Here is a 14,929-nt window from a genome sequence, read left to right as displayed (position 1 = left end):
TGAATTCCATTGTGGAATTTAAAATAAATTTGTTGGACTATAACTTGGTGTTGTAAAATTGTTTACAATTGTCAACCCCAGTCCATCACCGGCATCTCCACATTGTGGGTAAAATATTAAGAGGTGTCCTGGAAGATGGAGATAATAAAACATCGATGTGGAAATGCTGTGATAAAAGGGAGTCACTATAGATTTCTGGGAGGGAGATCTTGCCCATCAAATCTACTGAAATTCTTTGAGGAATTGATGGGGGTTGTTGACAATGGAAATTCTGTGGATGCGACATATTTAGATTTCAATGAGGATTTTGATGCCATGTCACATAAGTAATTACTTCACAAGAAATAGTGGAATAGGAGGCAAGCTTCTGAGATGGATAGAAAATTGACTAAACTAGAGCAAGCAAAGGGTAGTTGAAAATGTTGCAGCGTCAACATGACAAAGGGCGATTTGAAGGCTGCCACAGGAATCAAAGCTTGGGTCATTGCTGTTTGCAGTATACCTAAGTGATGTGGAGCTGGGCACAGAAACAAACTCTGCAATTTATACCAAATAGGGATGGGGGTTTAAACAATAGGGAAGCGAAAGAGTCAAATTCCATTTTTATAACCTGGCATTCCAGGATTTTTTTTAAACCAGTGTTTTGCAGATTGCATTCTGTGATCCAGTAAGTTTAGAATGAATTAATTAGAGCCACTAGTTTACTGCTGATCTAATAAATCAAATTTATTCCAGGAATTTTCACCAGCCTTTTGGGTTGCGTTCCAAATGCAAAGAGGCAAATTACTTTTAATGTGGACAAATCCAAGGCAACGAGACCAAGTGTAAGAAAATCATTACATAAGCCTTCTATAATATTGCTAACCTCGTTAGGGAAAGGCATTATGTTAGTTCTCCATGTGAAGAATAGCTTTCTGTTCATCCAAAAAAAGCTTTTTATGACCTTGTGCAGAGAGGGCCCCTTTGAGTAATGAGCATCTGGTGTCATTCTCATCTCCTAAGATGGGTAAAGGCAGTTATCCATACTTTGGTAAGAGTGCGAGATGCTTTGGGTAAAAAATATGATTTCTTGATAACTTGGAGGCAACTAATCATGAGGGAGGTGGTAAAATTAGATGTTTTGCATATAAGGGAGTAGGCAGCCCCATGAGACAGAGGGGATGATTGATGGGAGGCCCATATAGAGCTAACGTGTCTAAAAACATATATAAGATAACATGAGTACATCTTCGTATTGATTAGAACATTCTCAGAGCGAGGCTGGAAATCTCAACTGATAAAGGATCTTCGAAAGTGCACTTCGAGGCCGTGTACAGTGATAAACTTTGTCAGGTTGTATTCATCTTATTAGTATGTTTAATTGTACTTTTGCATTTAACACCTTTGTTACTTATTATAGCTTCTTAATAAAGCTATAATACTTTGAAACAAAACACCTTGTGGCCTTTTTGATTGAAGACTAAACCCATAAAATAGATAACTGAATATACACTAAATGACTCCAAAATACAGGACAAAAGAGAGGGAAGGGACGTGGGAGAATTGGTGGATAGCTCACTGAAGCCAATAGCGAAGTGTGTGGCAACAGTAAGGAGAACTAACTGGATCTTGGGATGTACAGCAGAGGCATGGAGCACAAATCCCAAGTGAGAATGAGCATGTATAAGGCACCTTTACAGACACACCTGGGGTACCGTGTACAATCTTCATTACTGTAATACAGCAAGGCTATCCAGATATTTCAGAAAAAGACATAAGCTAATTTAAAAGAGGTTGAATTGTTTACTCTGGAGGACAGAAAATTTAAGGGAGATGTAATAAATTGAATCCCCATAATATTTTCAAGATTGACAGAGACCTAGAATCATAGAAAGGATATAGCACAGGAGGCGGCCATTCGGCCCATCGAGCCCATGCCGGCTCTTTGTAAGAGCAATCCAGTTAGTCCCATTCCCCCGCTCTTTCCCCGCAGCCCTGCAGATTTTTTCCCTTCAAATATTTATCCAATTCCTTTTTGAAAGCCACGACTGAATCTGCTTCCACCACCCTTTCAGGCAGCGCATTCAAGATCATAATTACTCACTGCGTAAAAAAGGTTTTCATCATGTTGCCTTTGGTTCTTTTGCCGATCACCTTAAATCTGTGTCCTCTGGTTCTCAGCCCTTCCGCCAATGGGAACAGTTTCTCTATTTACTTTATCTAAACGCTTCATGATTTTGAACATTTCTATCAAATCTCCTCTTAACCTTCTCTGCTCTAAGAAGAACAACCCGAGCTTCTTCAGTCTATCCATGTGACTGAAGTCCCTCATCCTTGGAACCATTCTAGTAAATCTTTTCTGCACCCTCCCTAAGGCCTTCACATCCTTCCTAAAGTGCGGTGCCTAGAATTGGACACAATACTCCAGTTGTGGCCGAACCAGTGTTTTATAAAGGTTCAATATAACCTCCTTGCTTTTGTACTCTATGCCTCTATTTATAAAACCCAGGATCCTGTATGCTTTTTTAAACCACTTTCTCAACCTGTCCTGCCACCTTCAAAGATTTGTGCACATATTCGTGCACTTGTAAAATCACGGGATCCTGATTATGTGTTTGCCACGTACTCTAGAACCTGATCTCAAGCTTAGAAGAGGGAAAGTGCACAGTTTAGTTTTAACTACTTGATGCAGGTGATGGTGAACATGTGGAACGGACTACTAAGGGAGGCAGTGAATGCAGATTGAATGGATTATTACCTAGGTATTTGAGAGAGTGAGCGATTAAGAGGTATTAGTTTTTGGAACTGGCCAGGTGGAATGAAGTCTTTTCGGGTCCTGTACTTTCCTATGTTCCTATTTACAACAGTAGTATATTATTTTCCAAAAATTCATGTGGAAGATCCTATAGTTGATTAACATAAAAAAAAGGAAATCCTTTATATTTACAACATACGAACAATATGACCAGCTGGTCCATGAAGCCTACCCCACACTAATGATGCCTACCGCATCATGACAAGACATTTCCTGCCCACCAGCAGTCATGTAACCTCCTGGAAGAAGCAAAAAACTGAAAAATAAACCAGGGACAAGGGGGAAAAATATCTGGGAGATTCCTCTCCTACCCCCATCCCCACCCCCCAGACCAGTCCAGGAGATCACATTTGCCATATGTACACATTAATACTATATTTATGATTTTAAAAAAAATAAATACATACATGAGACATTAATGAAAAAGAAAAAATGCAAATGTTGGGAATCTGAAATAAAATACACAGCAATTCAGTCAACATCTGTAAAGAGAAATGAAAGGTTATGATGTTTTGGGGTTTGTAACCTTTCATCAGAACAGGTATTATTGACTTTGTCTGGGACAAGAGTTGCCAACCCTCCAGGATAGTCCTGAAGTCTCTAGGAATTAAAGATTAACGTCCTGGACATTGGTGTGAGCAATCCAGGAGAAAAATCATTGGGACATTAAACAAAAATTGTGTTTTTTTTCTCATTTTCCTTGTACACTATCATTTGTTATAAAAATATTGGAGATGGGAACAAAAGGCCGTTTGACTGACAATGGGAATGAAGACACAGGTGGCAATTGATTTAAAGAGCATAATAACACAAAAAGATGCATTGCTGGACAGATTCTGATTTTTTTCTTGAGTTCTCATGGGCCTTTGTTATAAAAATTTGTTTTTGTGCCTGGGCCAATATTGGCACCAATGAGTTTCCTAATGGTATTATCCCTATCTGAGGTGTTTGGAAGAAAAGGAGTACCACCAAGGAAAGGATGCCAGGCTGCAGGATAGTTGCTCTGTGCCCACCTGCCAGTATACATAATGTGGCAAACATATCTTGCTTTGGCAGATGATTAGTGTACATGGAGCCTGCTGTTCCCAGAAGAAGCTAGGACAACAAACCTGAAGGCGCCACTAAGATGGCAACATTAAGATATACGAATGCCTGATTAACTGTATATTGGTTGCTTTTCCAGAAACAGACAATTCCCAATATGTTGCGCTTTTAGTGGCACTGCCTGAAAGAAAGCATGCCAGGATGATCAACAGCCACCACAGCTCGATTGGCCACAGTTGGCAAAATTTTAATGACCATGTCCACAGGCTCTGGCAAACTAATCTGGCAACCACTGTGGGAAATTGTACTCAAGGTCTGCACCAGATGCAAAGCTGTACGATCTGCTACAAGGGCTCGTGCAGCTTAGGGTTGGGACATCCACTGATAGTAAAGGGCAGCTGCAAACTGAAACTTGACTCCACTTTCTTGCAGACATGGGTGCAATGCTGATCTATGTAGATGACGTCATGGAATGGAATCGTCTTCACAAAACTGCACTTCAGCAACCATCAGACTGTAGTTCAACTGCTCCATCAATGACCCGCAGACTCATGCTGCACCTTTGATTTTCTATCCCCTTGTTTCTACCTGCCAGTTAATCCACTTTCCAGTCAATCTTGGCATAGGTTGCTAAGGGGCTGAGATGCATTCTGAACTTTTCCTAAAGTTTTTATCACTCTGTTGTGATACTTCCCTTTAATAGTCCCCATATGTAAATTGCCTGATCCCAGAAACTCTGGCAGGATCAGACTCTCAGTTCACCTGTGGAGCATGATTTGTCCGACAGCAGTTCAAGTGGCAGAGCAAATGTGTACATTTTCAGCCCTTATACATTTAAAAATTGTATGGTCCTGCTCCTCTCTGGAATCTGGCTGTCCTTTTTTTTCCTCCAAGTCCCACTTCACACCTGACACCAGCTACCCTTTGCTTCTGGCCCTACAACTCATGCTTGCAATCCTTCTACCCTGCTGTCAGTCAGGAAACATGGCCTCAAGTACATCAAATTAATATTTTGACTTTAAAAATTCATCTCCCCAACCACTACTACAATACTTAAAAAAAATTAAAAATCTTTGTACCCTCTTTATGCCCTGTTCTGCATTCACTTTAGGCCCACACCCATTCCACCTCTCCTGGTTCCTGTGTTATCTCTCACCACTTTGCAACCTGCTCCCTACAACCATTTCTGATCTGTTTCCTGCCTCCCCAAACTATGTCCTACACTCTGCTCCCACACTTTAGCTTCTCTGTTCCCTACCATTACTTATACCACTCCTCTTCCGCTGTCCTCTTGATGAAGCTTCCTCCCACACTCGTCATTCTGCCACACCCCCAGTTCGTAAATCAATCCAGCATCTCTACTTCTTTATCCTTTCTGTTAACTTCAAAAACATTGGTTTTAGAATCATAGAAAGGTTACAGCACGGAAGGAGGCCATTCAGCCCATCGAATCCGCGCTGGCTCTTTGCAAGAGCAATCCAGCTAGTCCCACTCCCCAGCTCTATACCTGTAGCCCAGAAAGTTTTATCCTTTCAAGTACTTATCCTGTTCCCTTTTGATAGCCACGACTGAATCTGCCTCCACCACCCGCCCTGCCAGTGCATTCCAGATCATAATCACTCGCTGCATAAAAAAGTTGTTCCTCATGTCACCGTTTGTTCTTTCGCCAATCAACATAAATCTATGTCCTCTGGTTCTTGACCCTTCTGCCAACGGGAACAGTTTCTCTTTCTATTCTGTTTAGACCCTTCATGATTTTAAATACCTCTATCAAGTCTCCTCTCAACCTTTTCTGTTCCAAGGAGAACAACCCCAGCTTCTTCAGTCTACCCATGTAACTAAAGTCCTGGAATCATTCGAGTAAATCTCTTCTGCACCCCCTCTAAGGCCTTCACTTCTTTCCTAAAGTGTGGTGGGCAGAATACTCCAGTTGTGGTTGAACCAGTGTTTTATTAAGGGTAATCAAGACTTCCTTGCTTTTGTACTCTATGCCTCTATTTATAAAGCCCAGGATCCCGCATGCTTTTTTAACTGCTTTCTCAACCTGCCCTGCCACCTTCAATGATTTGTGTACATATACCCTCAAATCTCTCTGTTCCTGAACCCCTTTTAGAATTGTTCCCTCTAGTTTATATTGCTTCTCCTTGTTCTTCCTACCGAAATGTATATCACACTTTTCTGTGTTAAATTTCATCTGCCACGTGTCTGCCCATTTCACCAGTCTGTCTATATCCTCTTGAAGTCTATCACTACCCTTCTCACTGTTCACTACACTTTCAAGTTTTGTGTCATCTGCAAATTTAGAAATTGTGTCCTGTACACCCAAGTCCAAGTCATTAATATATACCAAAAAAAGCAGTGGTCCGAGTACCAACCCCTGGGGAACACCACTGTACACTTCCCTCCAGTCCGAAAAACAACTGTTCACCACTACTCTCTGCTTCCTGTTACTTCGCCAATTTTGTATCCATGTTGCTACTGCCCCCCCTTATTCCATGGGTTTCAATCTTGATGACAAGCCTATCATGCGGCACTCTATCAAATGACTTTTGAAAGTCCATATACACCACATCAACTGCACTGCACTCATCAACTTTCTCTGTTACCTCATCAAAAAACTCTATCAAGTCAGTTAAACACGATTTGCCTTTAACAAATTTGTGCTGGCTTTCCCTAATCAATGCACACTTGGCCAAGTGACTGCCAATTCTGTCCCAGATTATTGTTTCTTAAAGTTTCCCCACCATCGAGGTTAAACTGACTGGCTGTAGTTGCTGGGTTTATCCTTACACCCTTCTTTGAACAAGGGTGTAACATTTGCAATTCTCCAGTCCTCTGGCACCACCCCTGTATCTAAGGAGGTTTGGAAGATTATGGCCAGTACCTCCGCAATTTCCACCCTTACTTCTCTCAGCAACCTAGGATGCATCCCGTCTGGACCGGGTGACTTATCTCTTTTAAGTACAGCTAGCTTTTCTAGTACCTCCTTTTTATCAATTTTTAGCCCATCCAGTATCTCAACTACATCTTCCTTTACTGTGACTCTGGCAGCATCTTCTCCTTGGTACAGAACAATGCAAAGTACTCAGTTAGTACCTAGGCCATGGCCACTGCCTCCATGAGTAGATCTCCTTTTTGGTCCCTGATCGGCCCCACCCCTCCTCTTACTAACTGTTTACATGCCGACAAGACTTTTGGATTCCCTTTTATGTTTGCCGCCAATCTATTCTCATACACTCTATTTGCCCCTCTTATTTAGTTTTTCACTTCCCCTCTGAACTTTCTATATTCAGCCTGGTTCTCACTTATGTTATCAACCTGACATCTGTTATATGCCCCTTTTTGCTACTTCATCTTACTCACTATCTCTTTTGTCATCCAGGGAGCTCTGGCTTTAGTTCCCTACCTTTCTCCCACTTGGGAATGTATCTAGTCTGTACCTGAACCATCTCCTGCTTAAAGGCTGCTCATTGTTCAATTACAGTTTTGCCTGCCAATCTTTGATTCCAATTTATCCGGGCCAGATCTGTTCTCATCCCACTGAAATTAGCTCTCTTCCAATTGAGTATTTTTACTTTAGAGTGGTCCATGTCCTTTTCTATAAACCCTATTTTATCTAATTAATTAAATCATCTAATTTGCCGGAAATTCTGTCCCTTCCTCACAACATTTATGCAATCCATAAAGGCAAAAGATTTGGACATCTCTACTACAGATGAATGTATAAGTTGTGTTCCCTTTCAGACTTCATATAAATGTCTGACTTTCAAAGAACTAAAGGGCTCATTTTCTAACTGTGCACTCCTGATAGGGAGCTATACCCACTGGAAGGGCATATCAGAAATTCAATTAATTTGAATGGTTGGAAAATTATGCATCCTGCACACCCAAATTTCAAGGCAGGGCTCCCCAGCAACAGCAGGAAGTCAAGAAATTACTCCTTAAGTTTTCACACAGAATAATGACTGGCCCTTTTACAATACAGCCAAACTCTTGTTGGTTGGGAAACAAGCCCGAATGCATAAGAGGTGAAAAAATTTGCACAACTTGAGACCACAAAATTTAACAGAAGTATGTCATTTATAATTTAGATCTCGAAAAAACTGGCATGGGTCATAGGAACATAGGAACTGGAGTAGGCCATTCAGCCCCTCGTGCCTGCTCTGCCATTTGATAAGATAATGGCTGATCTGTGATCTAACTCCATATACCTGCCTTTGGCCCATAACCCTTAACACCTCTGGTTGCCAAAAAGCTATCTATCTCACATTTAAATTTAGCAATTGAGCTAGTATCAATTGCCGTTTGCGGAAGAGAGTTCCAAACTTTTACCACCCTTTGTGTGTAGAAATGTTTTCTAATCGTGCTCCTGAGAGGTCTAGCTCTAATTTTCAGACTGTGCCCCCTTATCCTAGAATCCCCAACCAGTGGAAATAGTTTCTCTCTATCCACCCTATCCGTTCCCCTTAATATCTTATAAACTTCGATCAGATCACCCCTTAACCTTCTAAACTCTACAGAATACAACCCCAATTTGTGTAATCTCTCCTCATAACTTAACCCTTGAAGTCCGGGTATCATTCTAGTAAACCTACGCTGCACCTACGAAGGTGCGGTGCCCAGAACTGCTCACAGTACTCCAGGTGCCGTCTAACCAGGGTTTTGTATAGCTGCAGCATAACTTCTGCCCCCTTGTAGTCCAGTCCTCTAGATATAAAGGCCAGCATTCCATTAGCCTTATTGATTATTTTCTGCGCCTGTTCATGACACTTCAATGATCTATGTACCTGAACCCCTAAGTCCCTTTGGACATCCACTGTTTTTAACTTTTTACCATTTAGAAAGTACCCTGTTCTATCCTTTTTTGATGCAAAGTGGATGACCTCACATTTGTGTACATTGAATTCCATTTGCCACAGTTTTGCCCATTCACCTAATCTATCAATATCGCTTTGTAATTTTATGTTTTCATCCACACTGCTTACAATGCCACCAATCTATGTGTCATCGGCAAACTTAGATATGAGACTTTCTATGCCTTCATCTAAGTTGTTAATAAATAGTGAATAATTGATGACCCAAGACAGATCCCTGCGGGACTCCACTAGTCACATCCTGCCAATGTGAATACTTACCCATTATCCCTACTCTCTGTCGCCTTTCGCTCAGCCAACTTCCTAATCAAGTCTGTGCTTTTCCCTCGATTCCATGGGCTTCTATCTTAGCTAACAGTCTCTTATGTGGGACCTTATCAAATGCCTTCGGGAAGTCCATATAAATAACATCCAATGACATTCCCCTGTCCACTACTTTAGTCACCTCTTCAAAAAATTCAATCAGGTTCGTCAGGCACGACCTACCTTTCACAAATTCATGCTGGCTCTCTTTGATTAACTGAAAATTCTCAGGTCTACATACTGGTGGTACCCATATTTTTAAAATAAAATATATAAGCAATATGAATTCCACTATAAAGTTTACACTTTTCCTTTTGTGGAACACTGATTTTACATCAAATAACTAGAATTTAAAACAATTTTTTTTTAAAAGCAAGCTTTTTACAGCACACATTATCCTTCAAGTATTTTATATTGTTTCAATACTGCCTACTAGTTTTTAAGTAACAAGTCAATTAATAGTTGCATACATTCTATAATGCTAGTAATTTTGTACCTTCTCTTGACGATCATTACCACAACTAAGAGGAGGAGGATGAAAACCAGAATTCCGGCACTGATTCCAGCTATTTTCACCACCCGATCAGTTTGCTTGACAGGGTCAGGGACCACCTCAGGTTCTTCAGTTGTGGCTGCTGTATTAGTCAGAAGAAGTATTTGCATGAAAGCATGTAATTATTGCTGATAGGGAAATGATCTTTAATGTCACATTCGTACAGTACACTTCAAAAATCCAGATGCAATTCATAAAACATTTCATCCCACATTATACGACAATTATATTTCACCATGTTAATTTCTGCTAGTCTAATAATTCAGCAAGTACAAAGTATATGATTTTTATAATGTCATTTTAATAATCATGAACAAGGGTGATGATTTGGAGAAAAAAATTAGTGTCAGTACCATTGTAAAAAATCACTGCAGTTGTAGAAATATTCCTAGTACAACTTATACTGAAAATAATTCAATTTGGTTAACTTTAGACCTGGCGGTTTATGAGTCATGCATTTTCGCAGCAAGAATTTAAACAGTGAAGTGCCACTCTCAAGAAGACATCTAAATATTAAACAAACTTCTAAAAAAAAGTTACAACCCTAATTTATTAATTTTAAGATACTGGGCAAACACACAAGTATTGATATTTAACAACATTAATTATACACGAGAAAGTCCAGTGGGTGTACTACAGATTCAAGCACTGATCAAAATTATTTTCACAGCAAAATTTGTACGCTAATCCCAAATGACACTTCAAATTGTCTTTAAAAAAGATGATTAAAGTGACCTTGCCACTGCATTAGATTGTAAACAATAAGCATTAAAATGTACTTGTGCATAGAAGCTTCAATTAAATTCTGTTGAGGTAAGTGATGGACAGATTAAATGGGTTTGTTGATGTGCATGCCAAAGTTTAAATTAATATAGCAATTAAAATTTTCTCGAGTGGTGATTTACAAATAAAATTATTGCTTTGGGTTGGTTTAGGTGTTTGATCACTGGGGTGGTTAGATATTTTGGAAGAACTGCACTGGCCAATATATACAGCAATATGATAAACAAATTCTGTTTGAATGGATCTATAATGGCACTACACATAGCATATCTTGCCCCATAATGATAAATTGTTACATGCTTAGAAATATGGTGACTAAGTGCTCATCAGAGAGATAAAGGGTCATACCTGAAATGCTAACCTATCTTACTCTGAGATGCTGACCAGCCATCTGTGCTTTCCAATGATTTTTGTTTTTGGTCAGACTAATTCATTGACTGCACTCTATAATACAGTCAAGCATTGAGTAATTTAAACATTTTTTTGCTCTTGAACTCAATAACTTAAGTATTGTATGAATTGTTCATTTTGTTTATTTGGGTGTTGTACTATAACAAATATGCAGAATTAAGTATACATTTTCGTTTAAACGCATACAGTTTACCCTGTGAAACTAAGCATATAATTTTTAAATGCATTGTGCATATCCTAATTTAGAGTTCTTAAATATTCTTGTATAGAACAGTAAGCACATTCGATCGAGTCTAATGACATCAGTGATCAATTTGAGCCACCATTAAAGAAATAGCTCTTGTTCCAAACATCCACTTCTCTTTCCACTCACAGTGCAAACTGTAATAATGGTGAGCCCAACAGCACTCACCATTATAAGTGACGAAATCGAAGGGAAAGTTATGGTGACTACACACGCGCAGTCAAATGCGGAAATACGGAACTTGCTCTTCCTGGTTTGCCAGCGATCTGAAAGCTTCGCCTTAAAGGGACATTGTCTGCTGCAATCAATAAAATCAATGGACCAGTGCCAACTTGCTCTCCTGCCCAGCTGGAAACTAACTAATATCGCCACAAAACAGGTACTCTCAGATTTTTAAGTCTAAATTAAGTTTTAACAATGTGATAAGTCTTAATGACTGCCAAACAACCTCTCTGGCACTAAAAATTAACTTTTAAAATTGTGGAGTTTCATTACTCCTGATTTTAATACTTTTTGGACATTTAAGACAAAAACTTAAAAATTAAAACTTTTTTTTTTAAAACCTTTTTCCTCTGTCTCTTTCATCTCAGTCTTTTAATCTTATCCTCTTTTTATTTCGCTTACCCTCTGTCATTTTATAATACTTTATCGGGCACTTCCGGGTTTTTAGTCTGTGCTGTTTGTCTATGAACTGCACTTCCTGGTTCTCAGTGACCACTGCTGGTTTGCCACTCGGAGCAATTTACGGGCCAATGTATTTTACTGTGTATGAAAAAAGCTCATTAATTGAAAGTCCCATTTAGTTAATAAAGGAATTTAAATTGTCCATTAAGGTGGACACAGTCATCAAATTTTTAGAGTGAAACAGTTTAAATTACTCCTGCATTTTCAAAGGGGAAGATTGAGTGATTAAATATTGCATGAAATGTAACCTCTCCTGTTGCAAGTGCTCTTATCAGCTGTGCAGAAAAGCTGTCAAGCCAAGTTGTCCAGTTTAATTTCTTTTTTAATAAAAGGAATTGATTATATGCAAATACTGCTTCACCCAATCAGTGGTGTAATGGTTATTTCAAGTTTCACCCCTAATTCTTTGGACATTGAACTTCCAAATGTAGAATCTCACAGATATACTTCCAACAACTTTACAAACGTTAACATATACTACACTCCTTTTAACAAAGCAACTGTTTAACTATAGGTTGAGTTGTTTAGTATACCTACGTTTCGTGTGCTAAATTTGTGAGAATAATATTTTCTCCAAAATAAAGTTGTTATTTTACTCAATTAATGAGTGATACAAATTCTGTAAATATTTGGATTTTCAGAAGGCTTTCGATAAGGTCCCACACAGGAGGTTGTTGAACAAAGTTAGAGCACATGGAATTGCGGGTAATATACTGGCATGGATTGAGAATTGGTTAACTGACAGAAGACAGAGTAGGAATAAACTGGCCTTTTTCAGCTTGGCCGACTGTGACTGGTGGGGTACCGCAGGGATCAGTGCTTGGGCCCCAGCTATTCACAATCTATATCAATAATTTGGATGAGGGGACCAAATGTAATATTTCCAAGTTGGCTAATGACACAAAGCTAATTGGGAATGTGAGTTGTGAGGAGGATGCAAAGAGGCTTCAAGGGGATATAGACAGGCTAAGTGAGTGGGCAAGAACATGGCAGATGAAATATAATGTGGAAAAATATGAAGTTATCCACTTTGGTAGGAAAAACAGAAAGGTAGAGTATTTTTTAAATGGTGAGAATTGGGAAATGTTGATGTTCAAAGGGACCTGGGTGTCCTTGTACATGAGTCACTGAAAGCTAACATGCAGGTGCAGCAAGCAATTAGGAAGGCAAATGGTATGTTGGCCTTTATTACAAGAGGATGAGAGTACAGGAGTAAAGATGTCTTAATGCATTTATATAGGGCCTTGGTGAGACCGCACCTGGAGTATTGTGTACAATTTTGGTCTCCTTACCTAAGGAAGGATATACTTGCCATAGAGGGAGTGCAACGAAGGTTCACCAGACTGATTTCTGGGATGGCGGGATTGTCGTATAAGGAGAGATTGGGTCGACTCGGCCTGTATTCTCTAGAGTTTCGAAGAATGAGAGGTGGTCTCATTGAAATATACAAAATTCTTATAGGACTCGACAGGGTAGATGCAAGGAGGATGTTTCCTCTGGCTGGGGAGTCTAGAACCAGGGGTCACAATCTCAGAATAAGGGGTAGGCCATTTAGGACTGAGATGAGGAGAAATTTATTCACTCAGAGGGTGATGAATCTTTGGAATTCTCTACCCGAGAGAGCTGTGGAGGCTCAGTCATTAAGTACATTCAAAACAGAGATCGATAGATTTCTAGATATTAAAGGCATCAGGGGATATGGAGATAGTGCAGGAAAATGGCACTGAGGTAGAAGATCAGCCATGATCTTGATGAATGGCAGAGCAGGCTCAAGGGGCCGGATGGCCTACTCCTGCTCCTATTTCTTGTGTTCTGAATTCTTAGTTATCCCATTAGAGGTGAAACAACAATCCTTTACACTGGGGCTACTTTTCCTCCACTCACAAAAGTTAGTGCGATTGAGTTGGGTTTTCCTGCTTTGTACTAACATGTTTTCCACTAACTTTGAGGTCACATTATGAAGAGGAAAATATATTCCATTGTTTTTGAACACTCAATTTTACTCTAGTTTTACTTCTGTTAAAAACCCAAATTCAACGCAACTGGAAAAAATTGGCGAAAGTAAGTGTTGAAAGTTATGAAAAAGACACCAGCAGCCCTACTTATATCATCTTTTTCAAACTATATAGTTGAAGTGGTTATGGTTGTATTGCAGGGATATGCAGCCGCGGATGGAAGAACTTCTACTTTATTTTGGTGACATGGCTACCCATTGTTCCATAAACATGAGTGGTCATCACGGTAACATAAGGAATTGCACCATGCAGGGCGGCAGTGAGTTGTGGAGACAGTTATTAAGTCCATCAGATCATTTCACTCGGTCATAAAGTCCCATGACGACATACAAAATGCAAAAAAACTGAAATGTAAACAAATTTTCACAGCTATCCATAATTTTCCATAAACAAAATTGTCATTAAGTCTGTAATTGCAAATTGTATCAGCAAAAGTCAATTTTAAAAAAGCAATCAATCCTGTAGAGGGCAGCCAAGCATCTCCTCTTACTGTTACCATTCCACTTCACACATGTCCAGCAAGGAGTGCTGCAAAGGGTGCAGAGCAACTCATTTTCACATGTGTAATACCTTAATAAAGAGGAATAGAATTCTAAAATTACATTTCAAACATTTTCATTTAATACTGCAACCGATAGGTTAGTGTTTGGTTCCCAATTTATTGAAGTGACCACCCTCAATGTAGCAGCAGATTTAACATGAAAGTCAAAGCACAACACAACGGATGCTACAGCTGCCTTATCAATATTAAAGCCTGGATTTTTTTCTTGATGAGGAACATGTCCAAAGTACATTTAATATTGAATTAGAGAATTTTAATACACTTGTTTTGAAAAATTACACATGAAAATTCATTTTAACTCTGTACATCATTGCAATTATAGTATCTTTCTGCCCAGAACCCAATTAAACTCCAAATTTCAATATTTTGTCAAAGCCTTGAACACAACCCAGCTCTGAAAGTAACAGTGGTCGCATTAGTCTGTAGAACTTATACAGTGAAACTAAAATGCCCATAAATAAGATTGAGGAGCATTGTTAAATCCCCTTGAAAGAAAACCCTGGGCTGCAGGTAACTTAGATGGAACACTGTTCTCATTTTTTCTTTTCAGTGACACAAGAAAAACAAGTTTCCACTTACTGTGAAAAAGGCATTGATTGCTCTGGAGTGATTAGAAGCGTTTTGTCACCAGATTATAATGTCTCACTGATTGAAATTACATA

General features: G+C 39.3%; 1 protein-coding gene across 2 annotated transcripts in view; it reads right to left on the bottom strand.

The window, feature by feature from the left end:
• Window positions 1-14,929, bottom strand: part of ptprk (protein tyrosine phosphatase receptor type K) — a 539,056-nt gene that overhangs the window by 100,060 nt on the left and 424,067 nt on the right. For both annotated transcript variants that reach the window (XM_067984566.1, XM_067984567.1), the window contains exon 14: window positions 9,512-9,650. In XM_067984566.1, the coding sequence (XP_067840667.1) occupies window positions 9,512-9,650 (139 nt within the window). The remainder of the gene's footprint in view (window positions 1-9,511; window positions 9,651-14,929) is intronic.

The sequence above is a fragment of the Heptranchias perlo genome, chromosome 5, assembly GCF_035084215.1.
Source record: "Heptranchias perlo isolate sHepPer1 chromosome 5, sHepPer1.hap1, whole genome shotgun sequence".
In the NCBI taxonomy this organism is placed as follows: Eukaryota; Metazoa; Chordata; class Chondrichthyes; order Hexanchiformes; family Hexanchidae; genus Heptranchias; species Heptranchias perlo.
The sequence above is the reverse complement of the archived record's forward strand: the minus strand, read 5'-3'. Positions and strand labels throughout refer to the sequence as shown.